Source organism: Thermobia domestica, chromosome 9 (genome assembly GCF_964235325.1).
Source record: "Thermobia domestica chromosome 9, izTheDome1.hap1.1, whole genome shotgun sequence".
Taxonomy (NCBI): Eukaryota; Metazoa; Arthropoda; class Insecta; order Zygentoma; family Lepismatidae; genus Thermobia; species Thermobia domestica.
In genome coordinates this window covers 88,494,685-88,511,877 of record NC_137462.1, presented here as the reverse complement: position 1 = coordinate 88,511,877, position 17,193 = coordinate 88,494,685, and the positions used below count along the sequence as shown (strand labels likewise).

The following is a 17,193-nucleotide window of genomic DNA, read 5'->3' as shown; positions in this document are numbered from 1 at the left end:
GAAGAGTGCAGATGAGAGTATCTTCGAGCTAGTTGTTGAAGGGCGATGTGGAGGAACAGATACTGGTTCTCTGAATGCCCACGGCATAAGATAGGAAGCTTTGATGCGGTGAGGATAGGAATTCATCAAGTGGAGTTATTGCATACTGTTGGTAGATGCATGTCAGTCTTAAGACGTCTATTCTCAAGCCTTAGTTTCACATCCAGGAAAGTGACAGCATGGTTGGAGGAGTGAATTTGACTAATCATTTGTTATTTAGAGATTTAGTGCTGGTTGACCGCGAGTTTATATTGGGAAGATATCTCTATGAATCGAAGTCCGAGAAAACTGAAGTGGTCAAGAGTGGAGTATGTTGTTCCAGACGTCGCATGAATACGTTGGCGTATGAGGGTACTGTGAGAGTGCATGGCATTAGTGTTGATTTTATATTAATAGTTATTTTCAAATATTAAACTGTTTATGGTTAGGACAGATTGAAATAGTTGGACCAGAAAATGTATAAGGGCTTTCTGAGGTTCGGGGCGCGTGTTTAGGAACTCTTCAAGGGAGCTAACACCATGGGTAAGTGGAATATTAGTGTATACTAAAGTTACATCTACGGAAACCAGCGTTTGCCCAAGTCCCCCCCCCCCAAAAAAAAAAAATCGAGTTGGAATAAATCTTTTCTAAGGCCTTTATAAAGTTCTAATGAATTTTAAAAAATACCTTAGCTTGAGATAATTATAAAACAGATTAATCTATGGATTATGCTTATAGTCTATTAGAAGTAAAATGTACAATCTTATATTTTAGAAAATAATGTAAATAAAATGCAATAATAAAATTTGAGAACATAGTGATCTAAAATGTAGAAATTAGTATGAAATATAGCTAGGTCTTCCAGTCCATACCAATGACATTGGAGATCAAAAGATTGCGAAACATTGATAAACTAAAACGTGAAAGGTATTTTCTAATTTAGTTTGAAATGATTTTCTAGTCTACGGAAATCATGCACAATGTGAAAAGATCACTATTCCGTAGAATCTCCCTTACTTCCTGATAGCAAATGATTTTCCATAGTAACTAAGTTCAGTGTTGCACGATGTGAGAGAATCACCACTCTGTCTCCCTCACTTCCTGATCCTAAAAATCTGTACCAATTTCACAGCCTTATTCCATATCAATCCGAAAGTGCTCGAATTTGACGGTGAATCCATATCAACCCGTATTTGAACGCACAAACTATCGGAAGTGAACTTCAACAATAAAACCATTTATTTTACGCTGGAAGACATTTATTTCATATAAGACATTCTGAAACATTTATCATATAAAATATGAATTATATCGTTGTTTTAAATTAATTTATTTGGTATTCATATTTGGCGAACGTCACTCACTGAGGTGAGGCTCTTGGGATGACTCGATCTACATTTGTTCTTTCTCTGCCTGTACCACACACACTACAGGGTGCAAGTTTCAGTCTTTTAAGTTGAAATTTTTAGAGTAGAAGCACGAGACATTCTAAATTTGCTGTATATATTTTGGCGCCGATCCAACGTAAAATTTCAAAAAGGTGATCATTTTTCAAAATAGCGGGTATCCACGCTACAGAGTGCGATTTTCAAACTTTAAAGTTGAAATTTTGAAGGTAAAAGCACGAGACGTTCTAAATTTGCGGTATAGCTTTTCTCGGTGATCCAACGTCAAATTTAAAAATGGCGGTCATTTTTTCAAAACAGCAGTGAATAGAAAATTGTTGCAAATTGTGACAATGACAATCATGAAATATAAATTACATTTTAACTCTTTTACCCTAAAGATATTGAAATATTTCGAAAAAAAAAAAAAAAAACGAAAAACCTATATGGGTCCACGTTTTTTTTACCGTGTTTTTTTTTTTCAAACCCTGACGGAAGCTAGGATAGTATTGGGAGGTGCTGATTCGGTGATGAAATAAATAAATAAATGAAATCTTTCAGTTTTAACGTTCCACGATTATGCCCTTTAGGCTAAGGGAGACGGATGACCCACGGCTAAGGCAAGTGGATGATGACGGAATGAAATTGTGGAAGTATCTCGAGAAAACCCACAGGCAAAATATTGTTTACTACAAGCTTACTGGACCGAGGATCGAATCGGAGCCCTCTTATACCAGAGGTAAATGTTCTACTACTGAGACAAAGTGCAACCCCTTTCCCCCCGATTCGGTGATGGAGCGGTAATTGAGACTGAGGTATTTATAACTTGGGTATGATAGGAAAGCCTGGAAGTAGAGTTAGAGGTGGTAGTCGAGGAAAGCAGATATGCGTTTGATGGGCTTACCAATTCTTGAAGCAATGGATCTCTCTGTGTTGCCGATTTGTGAAAAGATGCAACTAACAGGTTTTGGTGCTTTTGGAGTACGATGCAAGATGATGGCTTATGATAGGCTCTCGAGTGGAACATACTATGATATAGTAAGTTATTTGTCACAAGCAGAACTTCGACAAACAGAAGTTCGATTAATTCATTAACCATTATCACTATAGGGATAATGCCTTCGCGAAATAATAAATTTTTGAACTGGCCGCACCGATAGTGACTTGTTCCTTGACCTCCACGTGTCTCGAACAACACGCTCTGTGGCTTTTCCCCTTTCTTTTGAAAGTGATTTAAAGAATCTACAAGTTACTTTTACCATTCAATATGGTGAAGAAGTATCATATCGGCTGCGGTATCACAGGTGTGTAACATAATCTATAACAATGGTTTCCAACCTTTTTTGACTGATGACACACTTTACTGAACGCCCACAGCATCGTGACACACTTATTTGATATTTTATTTAAAAATAATTATAAATGTTAACAGTATAAGTCTATGAATTTCTATAAATTAGTGACTATATAGTATTGGTCATTGCTGCTGTCGCTGGAGGCGTTGATGGGTCACTTTCTCAAAATTGATTTTTGATAATTATTAAATGTTAAATTATTTTAAATTATGAGATTTCGCAATACCTCTATGGGACTGTGCTACACACTTACATGTCGAGACACAGTCGGGAACCAGTGGCCTACAGCCTTGATGTGTGTCGAGTAACAAAGAGGGCTCATCTTGAACACCTCTAATGTAGAAAACAATTTTGATGTGAAACAAACTGTCTAATTTAACCATATTTACGTAACTGAGAGTCGTTAAACATGAATTATGAGAGCTTCTAATGTGAAGATCATTTGTAATATATAATAACCTCGTCTATTTTGTTCCTTTTCTTCTTCTTTGCACAGCGTAAGTTCCTCTCGCAAGTATTCGGGTGTAATATTTGTTTGTACTGCAGCATCTGGCCCGTTCTTCCAGCCTGTTGGATGCTTTACTTCAACTTCAATCCATTCATTCTCAAAGCTTGCAGCGTCACCCAATGGTAACGTATAATCACCATCTTTAAAATAAAAAAATAAATACACAAATAAATAAAGAATAGGTAAAATAAAGTTAAATAATAGATAACTAATTAATGCATGATAAATTTAGTATTAACTTCTTTACCGAATAGGATCGCATACATTATGCCAGTGTGATTATTTACTATATTGTTAAATACTACTACTACTACTACTACACACACACACACACTATTTAATTTGTACAAAATTTAATTTTTCCTTCTCTTTTTCCAAATACGCAGTTGTACATTGTTCAGTATATACTACGCTAATTGGCGCTTTAGTATCTTAATTTACAACTTACTTCTTAAAACTAAAACTCATCTTTACTAGGATGTCGTTTGTTGAAGTTGAGTAGTGTAAATTAACTATATGAAGATTCCTCAGGTAGGCAAACAAATGCAACTTTGCAATTCAGATACAAATTCCATAAAATCGAAGCCTTATGACGGGGAAATAAATCTGAGAATTTAAATATTGTTACGACTTGCTTGATTTTTGTATCTCTCTTTTAGCAACACCAATATTTCGGGCACAATTTCTGTTCGCCTCTCATCGGAGTTACTGGGTAAGGAATATATTTCGTGAAGAAAATAAACGTTAATAGTCTTACGAATTATGATGTTGCTACTCATGAAGACTACTATTACCTCTAGCGTGAAACAAAAGAAAAAAGGAGGACAAGATAAAAATTGCGTCGTGTGTCCTGAAATATTGAAGCCAATCACCAACAATGTTAAACATGTAACTATGTATTCTGACTACTGCGGAGGACAAAATTTAAACAAAAAAAATCTTTTCAATCTTGTCTCCATGCTGTATCACTCATATACAAAGAATTGACTATAAACTTCTTGAACCGGAACACACTGAAATGGAAGTTGATTCAATGTACATTGTGACTGAGAATGCGAAACGTATTATAGATGTCCCAACAGAGTAGTTACCTGTTGGTTGAATGTCGAGACAGAAACCATTTGCATACAAGTTACATTCAATGACAATAGAAGACTTTTACGACTTCGAGTAAGCACGAAAACCTTTTCTCCCTAATGTTGGCAAAGATGAAAGGAGCAACGACATTTGATGCCAAAAGTTGCGACCCCTGAGATTTTGTCACAAAGACTTGAGAACAATCGTGTTCAAAACAAGTATGAATCATGAATTTAAAAACATTTGCGGTATGTACAAGCTCCCCGAGAAGTTGTACACTGTCCCAGTACAAACTCTTACTCCGCTATTCCTCTCTTCGACTCATTTCACAGCGAAAAAAAAGAGAGACTTCGAAAATTTGTGCAATACAGGATACCCAAAGACTACCATGCGTACTTCAGGAATCTTCAATGTGAAGAAAACGTTGACGATTTTGTCCAAGTTGTTCAGTAAATGAATAACTGTTTTTGAAATATTTGAAGACATTGAAATATTGCCAATATGTAGCGTTCAGTGAAAGTTACAATTTGCATACAAAACAGTCTACATCCAACGACATATAAAAAAAAATCCAAATATATTTAACAAAAATTAAAAAAGAAAATAAACAAGACCAATAATTCTATTATAAATGTTCACTATGTACCCTCATGCGAAAAAAAAAAAAAAAAAAAGCGCGTATACTGTAACCCACGATTATTCCAATTATTCCGTTTTCCTTACGTTTATGGGTAAAATTCAGTAATTAGTAAGTGGAGATAATAGAAAGCAATCCATCTAAGAAGATATTTCCAAAAAAAGATAATAAAATAATAAAAATATAAGAAAAACAAAATTATGCTCGGTTTTGTGTATACTAGGGTGGATCGTTTTGCCACTTTTTCTTCGGAACGAAATGTAATACCTGGCAAAAGTGGCATACATGGACATTTCAGGTATAGATTTTTTTTTTTCAAATCAGATAATATCTTCTGTGAGAACTATTGCATCAAAGTTTCAAAATTCCACTGAAAATTGCAAAAAAATACCAAATTTGTTCATTAATTTTAGTTATGTTAAAGTAAACATTTTTTTGGTTAAATACTTGTCAGTTGCTATGAAAACTGACATTCAAGTATAAAAATGCCAGTTATATGCCCTTGGGGGGAATACGGGTGCCTCTTCTGTGGCCAGAAAAGGGGGCAAATTCAGTACAATTAAGCGTTTCTACAGCTTTTTTCGTCCTTGCCTTTTCCTTTGGGACCTGCTTGACCAATATGAAGATGAACGTGACAATTTTTTGGATAGCATCGTCACTGGAGATGATACGTGGTGTTATCACTACGAGCTAGAATCCAGAAAACAGTCCATGGAATGCCGATTTTTACAAGCGCGACATGCAGGCTCTGGTTCATCGTTGGCAAAAGTGCATAAATGGTGAGAACTATGTGGAAAAATGAGTATGTAGCTGAAATATTGCTCTGTTTAGTTATAAAAAAATATGAACCAGCTACAGTATTAGTATTAGTTAGCTCCATTAGTTTCCATAAAAAAATATGCATTACTTTGTGAACGACTTTGGTATTTGACTGAAACTGTTATGATTGCTCAGAGATACAATGTAAGCGAGAGGGCTGCGGCACATATAACAGCTGTGCTTCAGGCAGCTTCAAAGGCTGGAATTATAACTTCTCAAAAATCTAGCGACATAACATCTGCTTTAACTGTAGACAGGAACAAAATAAGGTGTGCGAAACTTAAACTTGCTTGGAATTTAAAAGAAAGTCCTGGAAATGATGATCCCATTAAAATCCTATACTTTGATGATAGAAGGGATGACACTAAAACTCACACAGGCATTGTTAGAGAAGAGCACTTATCACTTGTGGCTGAACGTAACTCTCAATACGTTGGTCAGGTGACACCATCCTCTGGCTCTGCACATGACGAGACCAGAGCTATTTTCGAATATATCATGAGCCAACTCAGAGTTGGCTTTGATAAAGTTGAGGTTCTTGGGTATGATGGAACATACACGAACATGCTTGGAATGGAGTTGTTCTTCGAAAATTAGAGGAACTAACAGGAAAACAAATGCAATGGGTTATTTGTCTCTTGCATTTTAATGAACTGCTGTTGCGAGCTCTCTTCACGGATATTCAAGGCGCTTATTCAAGCCCCTATTATTACACACGTCCCATAGTTTCAAAACTATCTAACTGTGAAAAAGATTTCAGTGTTGCTATTCAAACCAATAAAATGTGACTTACCTCATCATAGTCCAGAAGAGCACAAAAAACTCAGTAAGGACCTGAGATGCTTGTTCCAGATATCTCAAGCCATTGATTTCAGTGCATGCCCAGAAGAGCTTGTTTCTATGTTCCCTGGCAAACTAAACGAAGCTAGCTGGTTGACTAGTGCAAAGAGAATTTTAACACTGTATATTGCAACAAAAACCCTACCAAGAAATTAATAGAAATTGCGACATTCATACTTAGAGTCTGTGTGGTTATCAACGCCGTATCAGAACATAGTCTTCCATTGCTGATGGTCCTCTCACGTCTTAGAGGCCATTCAAGGTCTAAATACTTACCAAGGGAATACCAGGCTGTAATCCGTTCATCCATTCAAACGAATGCATTCTTTGCACTCCCAGAAAAAATCTTCTCGCCATGATGACTGATGGTCGACTTGCTGTCCGACAAGATGCATTACATAAGATTCTTAGCGCTCGAGAATACGAAGCAGGGAATCTCGGTAACTCCATTAGATATAAAATCATTCCCAGACTGAATTTTGAGGCAAACGATTACACTGCAATTATCTTTTGGGAAAGCACTGATGTTTCAATAACTGTACTACCAGTGAGTTCTATGGACGGTACCAAACAAACAGCTCATGGTCAAACTTTCACTTCCTGACAACACTGTGCCAGAATAGTCCTTCACCGTCCATCCGTGCCACATGGTGGCAGTAGAACGGATAGTGAAATTAGTCACTGAAGAAGCCTTCCGAGTATGTGCCAGTGATGCTAGAGGCGGAATAATCAGGTCAACCTTTCTTTCTAGGCAAGCTGCTTCTAAATTTCAATCAAAGTCCCAATTTGTGACATTTTTTCCTGACAGTGACTAATCGGATCAGTTCATCTGGCCCAACATATGGTTGGTTGATTGGATAGGCCTAGCAGAGGAGCCCTAGGTGCAGCCACCTCTACATGGTAGGCTCTGGGTCACTTGGCCAGGCTATATTGCCAGGTGAGCGAGGAGCTGCACAACCGCTTAACTGTACTGAATTTGCCCCCTTTTCTGGCCCCAGAGGAGGCACCCCTATTCCCCCCAAGGGCATATAACTGGCATTTTTATACTTGAATGTCAGTTTTCATAGCAACTGACAAGTATTTAACCAAAAATATGTTTACTTTAACATAACTAAAATTAATGAAAACCTTTGGTATTTTTTGTAATTTTCAGTGAAATTTTGAAACTTTGAGGCAATAGTTCTCACAGAAGATATTATCTGATTTAAAAAAAAATCTATACCTGAAATGTCCATGTGGATTGGCCACTTTTGCCAGGTATTACATTTCATTCCGAGAAAAAAGTGGTAAAACGCTGCACCCTAGTGTATACTGATGATAATGCTTTCGAGGGAATTTTGCAGCAGCACAGCACGATTGCAGAGGGAATTTCACGATTGGTAGTATCGTAGTATCCAGAAGTTGAATCAAGGAACTAGAAAGTGGAGTAAAATATTGCATTTTAATAGGGTGTAAATTGTCTGCCAAATATAAATTAGCTTCTGTAACCAAGATGTTGTACGGAAATAAAGAAACAAAGAGGAAAACTGTTTTCTTAAGTTTGGAAGTGATATGCTCTATAGCCATGAGCATTTATTTGTTAAGAAAAAGACAGGCAACAAAACGTAGCCTCTGTGGTCAAGTGGGTAGAGTGGCGGACTGGTAGTTCTTATACTGTTTTGACACCAGACCGAATCCCATCCCATCCCATCCATTTTTTTTACAGAACACCATAGAAAGTGTATAATTTTTATGTTAATAAGAACCAAAACACTATAATAAGGAAATAACTTTTTGTTTCCTCTAATGACATATTTATTCAGAATTAGTCTACTATTAGTAATAGCGAGTTTTTAGTTTGTGGTATGGTATGTCTGTTCCTCCCCTCACCGTTTTTGCACAGCAGAAGAAACTTCAACTCACTTCGAGTGTGTCTGCTAGTCAGGAACAGAAAAAATATGCGTGAACTGCAGCCTTACAGTCACAGCGAATGAAGTAGAATAGCTCGTTGTCATAAAAAAAAAGAAGGTGATGTTAAATTATTGTTCTAGTGTTTGTGTGTGTGTTTCTTTTTAGAGTATTGACTCCCTCTGTCTCTCCTTTTTTTCATATCCAGAAGTGCAAGAAATACAATCATAAGTCTGTGTAAGGAATAAAGAATGCTTTCTTTAAACAAAACTAAATTATACAGCTCTATTTATGAAGAATACGAATGCTTCCAAAATATGCCATGGATATTAACTATAATCATACCGTTCTTCCGAATTATACAGTAGCGTGAAAAACTGATAATAAAATGATGTAACAGGCATATTTTTTTTCTAGCGTAACAACACATTAAACATATCAAATTAAATTTTTAGGATTACAAATTATCACTTTACGTGTCGGTGTAGCCCCATTCGTTTTCACATTCGAGCGACGAAAGAAAGTGTGGTGATAGTAATAAAAATCGAATACGAGATTTCAATGAATTCAAGTTACATGGCTCCTACATATCGAAAAAATGATTTTTCGATGTCTGCCCATTTATTCGTTTGTCGGTTCGTCACGCTTTTACATGCACTCAAATAGAGGCGATACTGTTCAACGTATCTGGATCGAATTCTAGACATAACGTTTTAATAACATACTATCGTTTCGAATTTTATATCTTTCGACGCCTAAAAGTAAGGGTAATTTACTGAAGGATGAAAATTTAAAATAATTCAATTTTCTTAAAAATATATATATATATTTTATTAACAACTCTTCACCATAATATCAATCATTTTTCTGAAAAAATGCATATGGTGTAATTTACTGTACGGTATCCGTTCTTTTTGCACAATTTTCTCAACCACATTTCATAAATAAACGTATCATTAATAACCTAACAATATGACAACTCGTTCGTCATGTAAACATTCAGAAGGATCAGTTTACTCTTAGGGTGAGCTTTCCATCGATGATTTTACCATTAACGCCTCAGCCAATTTTGCTCATATTTCGTAAAAAATGTTTCATTAATAAACTAACATACAGCATAAATCGTTTATCCCGATAACATACAGAAGGAGACGTTTTCTCAAGGGTTGATTTTTTTAACAATTTTCTCAGTAATAACTGAGACAAATTTGTTGTAATTTCAGTAAAAATATTTTCTGTAGTAATCTTACAATATGGTACAACTCGCTTGTTCCGAAAAGAAAAATCCAAAAGAGATAGTTTACTTTGACAGTGAATTTTTTCCCGACGATTTGCTTAAAAATTACTAGATATACTTGGTCCAGATTATAAATAATTTACAATATGGCATAAATCGTTTATCCGCAAAATTACAGATAGAATAGATTACCTTTGGGGGTAAGTTTTTCCCGATGATTTTCCCAAAAACAACTCAGGAGATGTTCGTTGTTCATATTTCATAAATAAATGTTACATAAATAACCTAGCTACATGGTATAATTCCCTCATCCTGAAAATCTAGAAGTGGAATATTACTTTGGACAGTAAGTTTTGCCCTGCGATTTTCTCAAGAACGACTCAGGCGATTGTGTTCGCATTTCATAAATAAATGTTTTATGAAAACACTAACAATATAGCATAGCTCGTTTGTACTGAAAAGATCCTCAAGGGATAATTTATTCTTGGGGTGACTTTTTTCATGATTTTGTCAGAAGTTACTCATACGCTTTTGCTTAAAGTTCACATACAATTATATCCTTAATAATTCTAATATATGGCATAAGTTATTTCTAACGGAAATATGACCAATGGGTACTTTACTTTTGGGCCTAAAGATTCTTCTAGCAAAGTTTCCCAAAACACATTATTTTATTCGCAATTTCCCAAATAAATGTTTCAATAATAGCTGCAGCCTAACATGAGTCAGTGCAAGAAATTCGAGCGAGAAAATACAGTGTGTTTGCTCCGTACCCTTTCTTAAATATATTTTTAAATGTTACACCTAATCACAATTTTCCGAACAAAATCGAAACTTCTTTTTAAATGTGCCCTGTTGTAGTCAAATGGTTCAAGTGCATTGGTTCTGGATTTGATTTCCAGTGAGAGCTAGTGTATTTTCGTCTAAGAGATGTGACACATCGGTGCCAAGAAAAAAGTGTTTAAATAAGCCTAACCAAGCTAATCAAGAATACAAAGAAATAATACAATGTTACGAAATTATCGAAGAAACGTTGTTAATATTAGGTAGGTGCGACTGAAATGTCCAAACGATGATTGTCAATTCTAAAGGTAAAAAAGTGAGAAATACAATGCCAGGTTAATCAGTGACCTCTAACTAAAGCTATCCTACTAAGAAGTGATTGAGATACCAAAAAATGTTGTAATCTCTGGGAGACATGTTAGGAGAATACAGAGGGTGAGAGAGAGTTTAATACTGCAAATCATGGATAGTCTGCACCTTCGTTTGAGGGCGAGTATTGAAGTCCGTAGGCCTACATAGGTTAACATTGGAATGAACAATATAACACAATACCTGTTTAATATTGATAGGAGCTTGCTGACAAGTTTGCAGTGTATTTGACGGGGTCTGATATCGTAACGATCCTTGCGAACTACTGAGCCTTCCCCACTGTACACTGTAAGTTAAATTCGTGCTTAATTGTTTAAATTTAAAAATGTTGACCGTTATCACCGGTGCATCACGGACAGCAATCCGCAAGTAATTCTTTGTTTCCGTCCGGCGGGAGCTCATGTGGTTCGGATTCCACGTTAATCAGTAGGTCCACGTCTCATATAGCCTCGCTGCTGAAAGGGACGATAAACTCAAAATCACATCACACATCATTGTTTTAGCCCATAAGTGTCTTTGTTCATGAGCTCCTTCGTGGCTAAGCGGCTAGCGTACGCGCCTTTGGTGTGGGAGACTCGGTGAGAGCTCACGTGGTTCGGAGTCCACGTTAATCAGTAGGTCGACGTCTCATATAGTTTCGTTGCTGAACGAGATGTTAAACTCAAACTCAATGTCTTTGTTCATAAATTTCTTTGTGTGTGGTTTTGCATATACGTGGCGTGGATATTAAATTTTGATTTCTACGCCATATGTATCTAATTACATACACATCTATAGAACGAACACAACAAACTTGGGAATATCTATATTGTTTGTGTATGGAAAATCATCATGCGGCGCTGCACGGGAAAGCCGTGTGTATGGAATTCCATACGCATGGCAATCAACGTGTTAAGAAATGTATAATAATAAGAAATAATAATAATAATAATAAACAGAAAACGATATGATCACTTACATAACTTATGAACATAAGTTAACATTTATTAAAGCATATAACTGCAATGGAATTATGTTGTTTCTTTCTCTCCATGAACGCAACAGCCCTTATTATGCCAAGGTGTAGAAGAGAACTTGTGGCACTCACGACTTTGGGGCGGTGTGTGGTCAGAACATGGGATCCCTTTATTGTTAGTCCTAACTTTCTAGACGGATGCAGTTATTCCCGGTAGAATATACAAACAAATAGACTTTTCTATTACTATTAAAGTGAATAATTATATTCATTCCCTCAATGTGATACTTGTGGTTGCTTAACTGTATACAGACAGCTGATCCATGGAAGAATCGTTGATGATAATAATAATAATAAACAACAGAAACTCGACAAAAAATTATTGCAAATAATAGGAAAAAGTTTGCGTCACACTCTTCACTTTGCTGGACACACACCAGTTTGCCGCGTTATACCGATTGTGGCACACTGGAATATACGGTATGGCCTTTTAATTTTTCCCAACTATTTCCACTACTTCAATTGAAATGGATCTATAATAATAAGAGAATGAATTTAGTCTTCTTACCCTTCGATTTAGAAATAAGGTTCGCGACAATTTCATTAAAAAATAATATACTCAGAATTTTATATAGTAGTTTGTTTTATTCGAAATTATATACTTCCTGCAACTGTTTTTTGATTGAAATTATTTGAAATGAAATCTTTAAATTTTACGTCCCACGTTTATACCGGCTAGGCTAAAGCAGATAGTGAGGATGAGAAATGAATGAAATGGTCGAATGAAGAAAGTGGGATAAAACGGGAGAAACCCGAGAAAACCCGCGCACACGGTGTTTGTCAGCACAAGGTTCACTTGGCGCAAGCAGGGATCGAACCAAGGACTCCATGCACCAGAGGTGATAGATCTTTCACTGAAACACCGCATCCTCTGAAATTATTTAAAGGAGAAAGGGACTACTTTATAAAAACTGGATGACGAACACATTTGTTAAAAAATACCAGCTTTTCGTGAGATATTGCTTATAGACAGGGACGGATTAAGGCTTTTGGGGACCTGGAGCCGACTATTTTAAGGTGGCCCTATGTTACGAATAGTTCCAGCGCATAAATTTTCTTTGCTGCCTTCCACAGCCTCATAGGCTTATCGAATCACCGAGAACTATGCTGTAATATTTTAATGTGCTACAAGTTTACAATAATTAGTTTAGTTACATTCATTACTAACAGTTAACCAACGTGGCATGCATGGCCGTTCATGCATGAACAGCATGGGTAGACACGCTAGACACTCCTCTGTGAATGATATCATTTTACGAGCCCTTACCACAGCTGGAATTCCTTCCATACGTGAACCAGGATGTTGTCGTTCAGATGGTAAACGACCTGATGGCATGACATTAGTTCCTTGGTTGAAAGGCAAATCATTAGTATGGGACTTTACGTGTTCAGATACATTTGCCCATTTAAGTCTCTCTTTAGCTGTTATTAATGCTGAAGCTGTTGCTAGTCGTTGAGAAGTAGAAAAGCAAAGGAAATATAACAACCTCCTTGATAAATTTATTTTTGCTCCAATTGCCATCAAGACCAGTAGTGCTTGGGGATCTGCAAGCCTTGATTTTATTAGAGAAGTAGGTAGCCGCATTTCTGTCGTTACTGGAGATATTCGTTCAACATCTTTCCTAATTCAACGCATATCTATTGTTATCCAACGTGGCAACGTGTCGTCGGTTCTTGGCACCTTACCACATCGAAAAGAACTAGATGAGGTGTTTCTTCTCTAACACAAAGGACAACACTGAACATTTATACAACTGGACGACATACTATACAAATAAGGTGTAATATCATCGGATGGCGTAGAAAAGCAGACAGTAACACTAGATATGATGCCGCTGATAGGTGGTTTTCTACCCCTTCCTTTGGTTCGACTATTGAAATATATTTCCTGTTGACTTAATTATTTTTTCGTAATTATTTCATAAATTTATTTAATCCAATTGTTACAATTTTATTCAAATTATTATATTTTTCTGTTATTCTGTTAGCAATTATTGTTCCATTCCTCATTTATGCCTATTGTTATTTTATTTGAATGTCGAATAATTTTGAATTGTAATAAAAATATATATTTTCATGTGAAATAAAATTGAAGAAACTTTATTATATTCATTATTAACAGTTAAATATTGCTGATGAAAAGGCTTAAATCTAGCGATACCGCGAGCGTAACGAGCCGAAAGAAATTTAGCATAGGTCTGAAGCCTATAATATAATAAGTTGATTGCTATATTTTAGTATTAAAAAGAAGGATTTTAAGGGGTCCCCTGAGCTTGTGGTCCCGGAGCCTGGGCTCCTTGGTTCCGCCCTTAATCCGCTAATGCTTACAGATTCAAGGGTCCGGGCTAAAAATTCCGGCCCGTGCAGACCTCTAGCTCCTGTGTATATGCTATCTTTGGAAATACAATGAGTTTCGCTTATCCGACATAAAACAGGCAGGCAGAACGCCGGAATCTATGGATGTGTTAAGAAAAGACGTATTAAAAGTCAAACTATGATATAATTTTACATATTACGCATCTAATAATCATGTTTTGTAAGAAATAAATATAATGCATTGAATCAGGAACGTATCGAGAGTGAGGTCCTGGAAGCTGTCCCCTTCCAAAACTCAAGCTCTTTTTAACAAACCTTTTTCCCTTTTGAGGTTCTTTTATATCAGATTACTTTGAGGCAGTGTCCAAACTGTGGGTAATACGTTGTTGTTCTAATTCTAAGAACATACCGTAATGCCATTGATACCAGGTGGAATTACAGAACATTTTTAAATGGAATTACAATTTCGATTCCGTTCTGTTTATAACGTTAATGTATTAGAACGATACACTCATTACCATTTGTTATTTCTGTTGTTTGATATACGTAGCACACAGTTTTCCTCACATGTGTCTCAAAAATATTTTTTGATTTCGTTTGTGCTACAATGCAGTTTGTTTAAAGCAAACCGGTTCATAAATGAAAAGTAAGAAAAAGTTTAAGAGAAATACAGAACTGTTGCATTATTATTATTATTATTATTATTATTATTATTATTATTATTATTATTATTATTATTATTGATATTTTTGAAACATTAGAATTACGTGCTTACGAGGATTCGTATTGGCCCCCCTCCGAAAAGAAAACCTGGATACGTGCCTGCAGTGAACGATAGACGTATGAGTCATGGTGTAGACAGGCGTGCTAGGCAATAGAGTCCAGAGCATCAAAAACAGACTAAGACCACAACTTGCAGTTCTTCTTGCCGATTGATCCTACTTTTTACCTACATTATGTCGGATAATACGGTATGTGGAATAAACGAAGGTCAGATAAGCGAGACCATGGCGTATTGGTGTTTCATGCACCTAAACCTGTAAAATATTTGTGCAGAAAACATCTTTCATTCACTAGCTAAATTTGTGGGTATGATCGCACATCTTGCCTGCCTGTTTATGTCGGATAAGCGAAACTCTACTGTATTTCCAAAGTTAGCATATACAAGAACTAGAATGTGTGAGAACACATTAAAAACAATTCAATATATTTCCTACGTATCAGATTATCATCTTATTGTGTCGATGTGTATTCTTTTTTAAACATAGTTTTAAAAGTCATACCATTCTCAATTTCCTAAGGAAATCCAAAGAAAAACTCCTATGTGCCTCTTGTGGCAAAGCGGCTTAAGTGCATGGTCCGAAACAGGTTCCCACGTTAAGGTATAGATAGAGTTCCCATATTTCAAAAATGCAAATCCGGGACGCTACCAAATTACGAGAATCTTTGAAATGCTTAAAATTGAAAGAAGTGTTGAATACTAATTTACTTTCCTCCATTAGATAGAGTTGTTCAAGTATTACGTTATCACATTTTTATTCATTTCACTAGATCTTCCAAGGACGCCGATTTATCTGTAAATTTGGGTGGGTGGGTATTAAAATGCAGAATATATATATATATATATATATATATATATATATATATATATATATATATATATATATATATATATATATATAAGTATTTTAAGACAAATTGCACTCAAATTATGCCAAATATTGTATATTCATAAATACAAAGGAGGCCCACATGAGCTTTGGGGGGGGGGGGGCTGGCCCCCACGGCCTCCCAGGATCGGCGCTCTTGCCTTCTTGCCTAGTTAAGCAAACGATTTACTCCCTCCCCCTGGTAGGCAAAATTGCTTTTTTTTCCCTCGAGATCTGTTGTGTTTCGTGAAGGGTCAATAATGAAGATGAGACTTCCATATCAAACATGAAGAGAGATGTGGATCGGAAATCTTTCTTTGTTCGAACTTTGATTTTTTTGAATCCATGATGGGAAATTATATTATGAGTACAATTTTCGAAATTAATAGTATACAATCGTAAAAATATCTTACAAAACGATGGTTTATTGCAAAATACTTTGACTCAGAATAAATTACAAGTAATAAACTTGTTACTTTTCCTGAAGAGTCTAAGTCTTGAATGAGACGGAGGCTCTCGAGCGTAGTGCTTGGAACGATTGCCTCACTTGTTCTACCTTCCCGTGGGGCAGCCTTGATTCGACTTAATCCTAAACGAATTATTCAGAAGTCGAAGTCGGAAGATGTTCCCCATTTTTCCAAAACACTCTTGCTCGATTACAATCTGCCTCACTTGTGAGGGGATAACCCCATGCCGTAAGCGTCGGTGGACCACCGATAGGCAACTAGCGACATGTCCCCAAAAAATGGCGGTCCCGCAGCGACAATCGGCGGTGGTCCCACTTCCGTTTTGAAAATTATACCACCAGTGGCAGAGAAGCGACGGAACGCCAACGAAACAAAATTATTCCCCTAAAATATGTTAAATCGGCTATATGCATAATTTGTTTGAATTAAGGTGAGTCTAAAAACATTTTTAAAAAAGTTTTAAAAAAAGTGTCCTGAGCTGGGCGCGAACCACCAACCTTAGGGTTACTAGTTGCGTGTTCTTCCGAATTCACCACGGAAGCGATTATGAAGACACAGCTTGTAGAGTGATAAATCGTTGAAGTCTTTTTAATATTTCTAATAAGAGTGCTCCTTTAACCGTGTATATTTGACGATAACTGTTTGGAATCAGATCAAATACACGTGTCATGTAATTTTACAACAAAATGGCAATCTATTTACTTTTTTCATAGTTCTCCCATATTCACTTACTAGTGATCGGCGACAGTTGCCATCTAAATTCATACAATTATACGCACCCATCTCAAGATTTTTCACTTCATGATGTAAATGCAGGAGTTACTCTTGACA

The 17,193-nt window shown here is 36.2% G+C and overlaps 1 protein-coding gene across 5 annotated transcripts in view; it reads right to left on the bottom strand.

The window, feature by feature from the left end:
- The window catches only part of Iml1 (GATOR complex protein Iml1), a 172,219-nt gene that overhangs the window by 13,778 nt on the left and 141,248 nt on the right, over positions 1–17,193 (bottom strand). For all 5 annotated transcript variants that reach the window (XM_081771495.1, XM_081771497.1, XM_081771499.1 and 2 more), the window contains one exon: positions 3,218–3,406. In XM_081771495.1, coding sequence (XP_081627621.1) covers positions 3,218–3,406 — 189 coding nt within the window. The remainder of the gene's footprint in view (positions 1–3,217; positions 3,407–17,193) is intronic.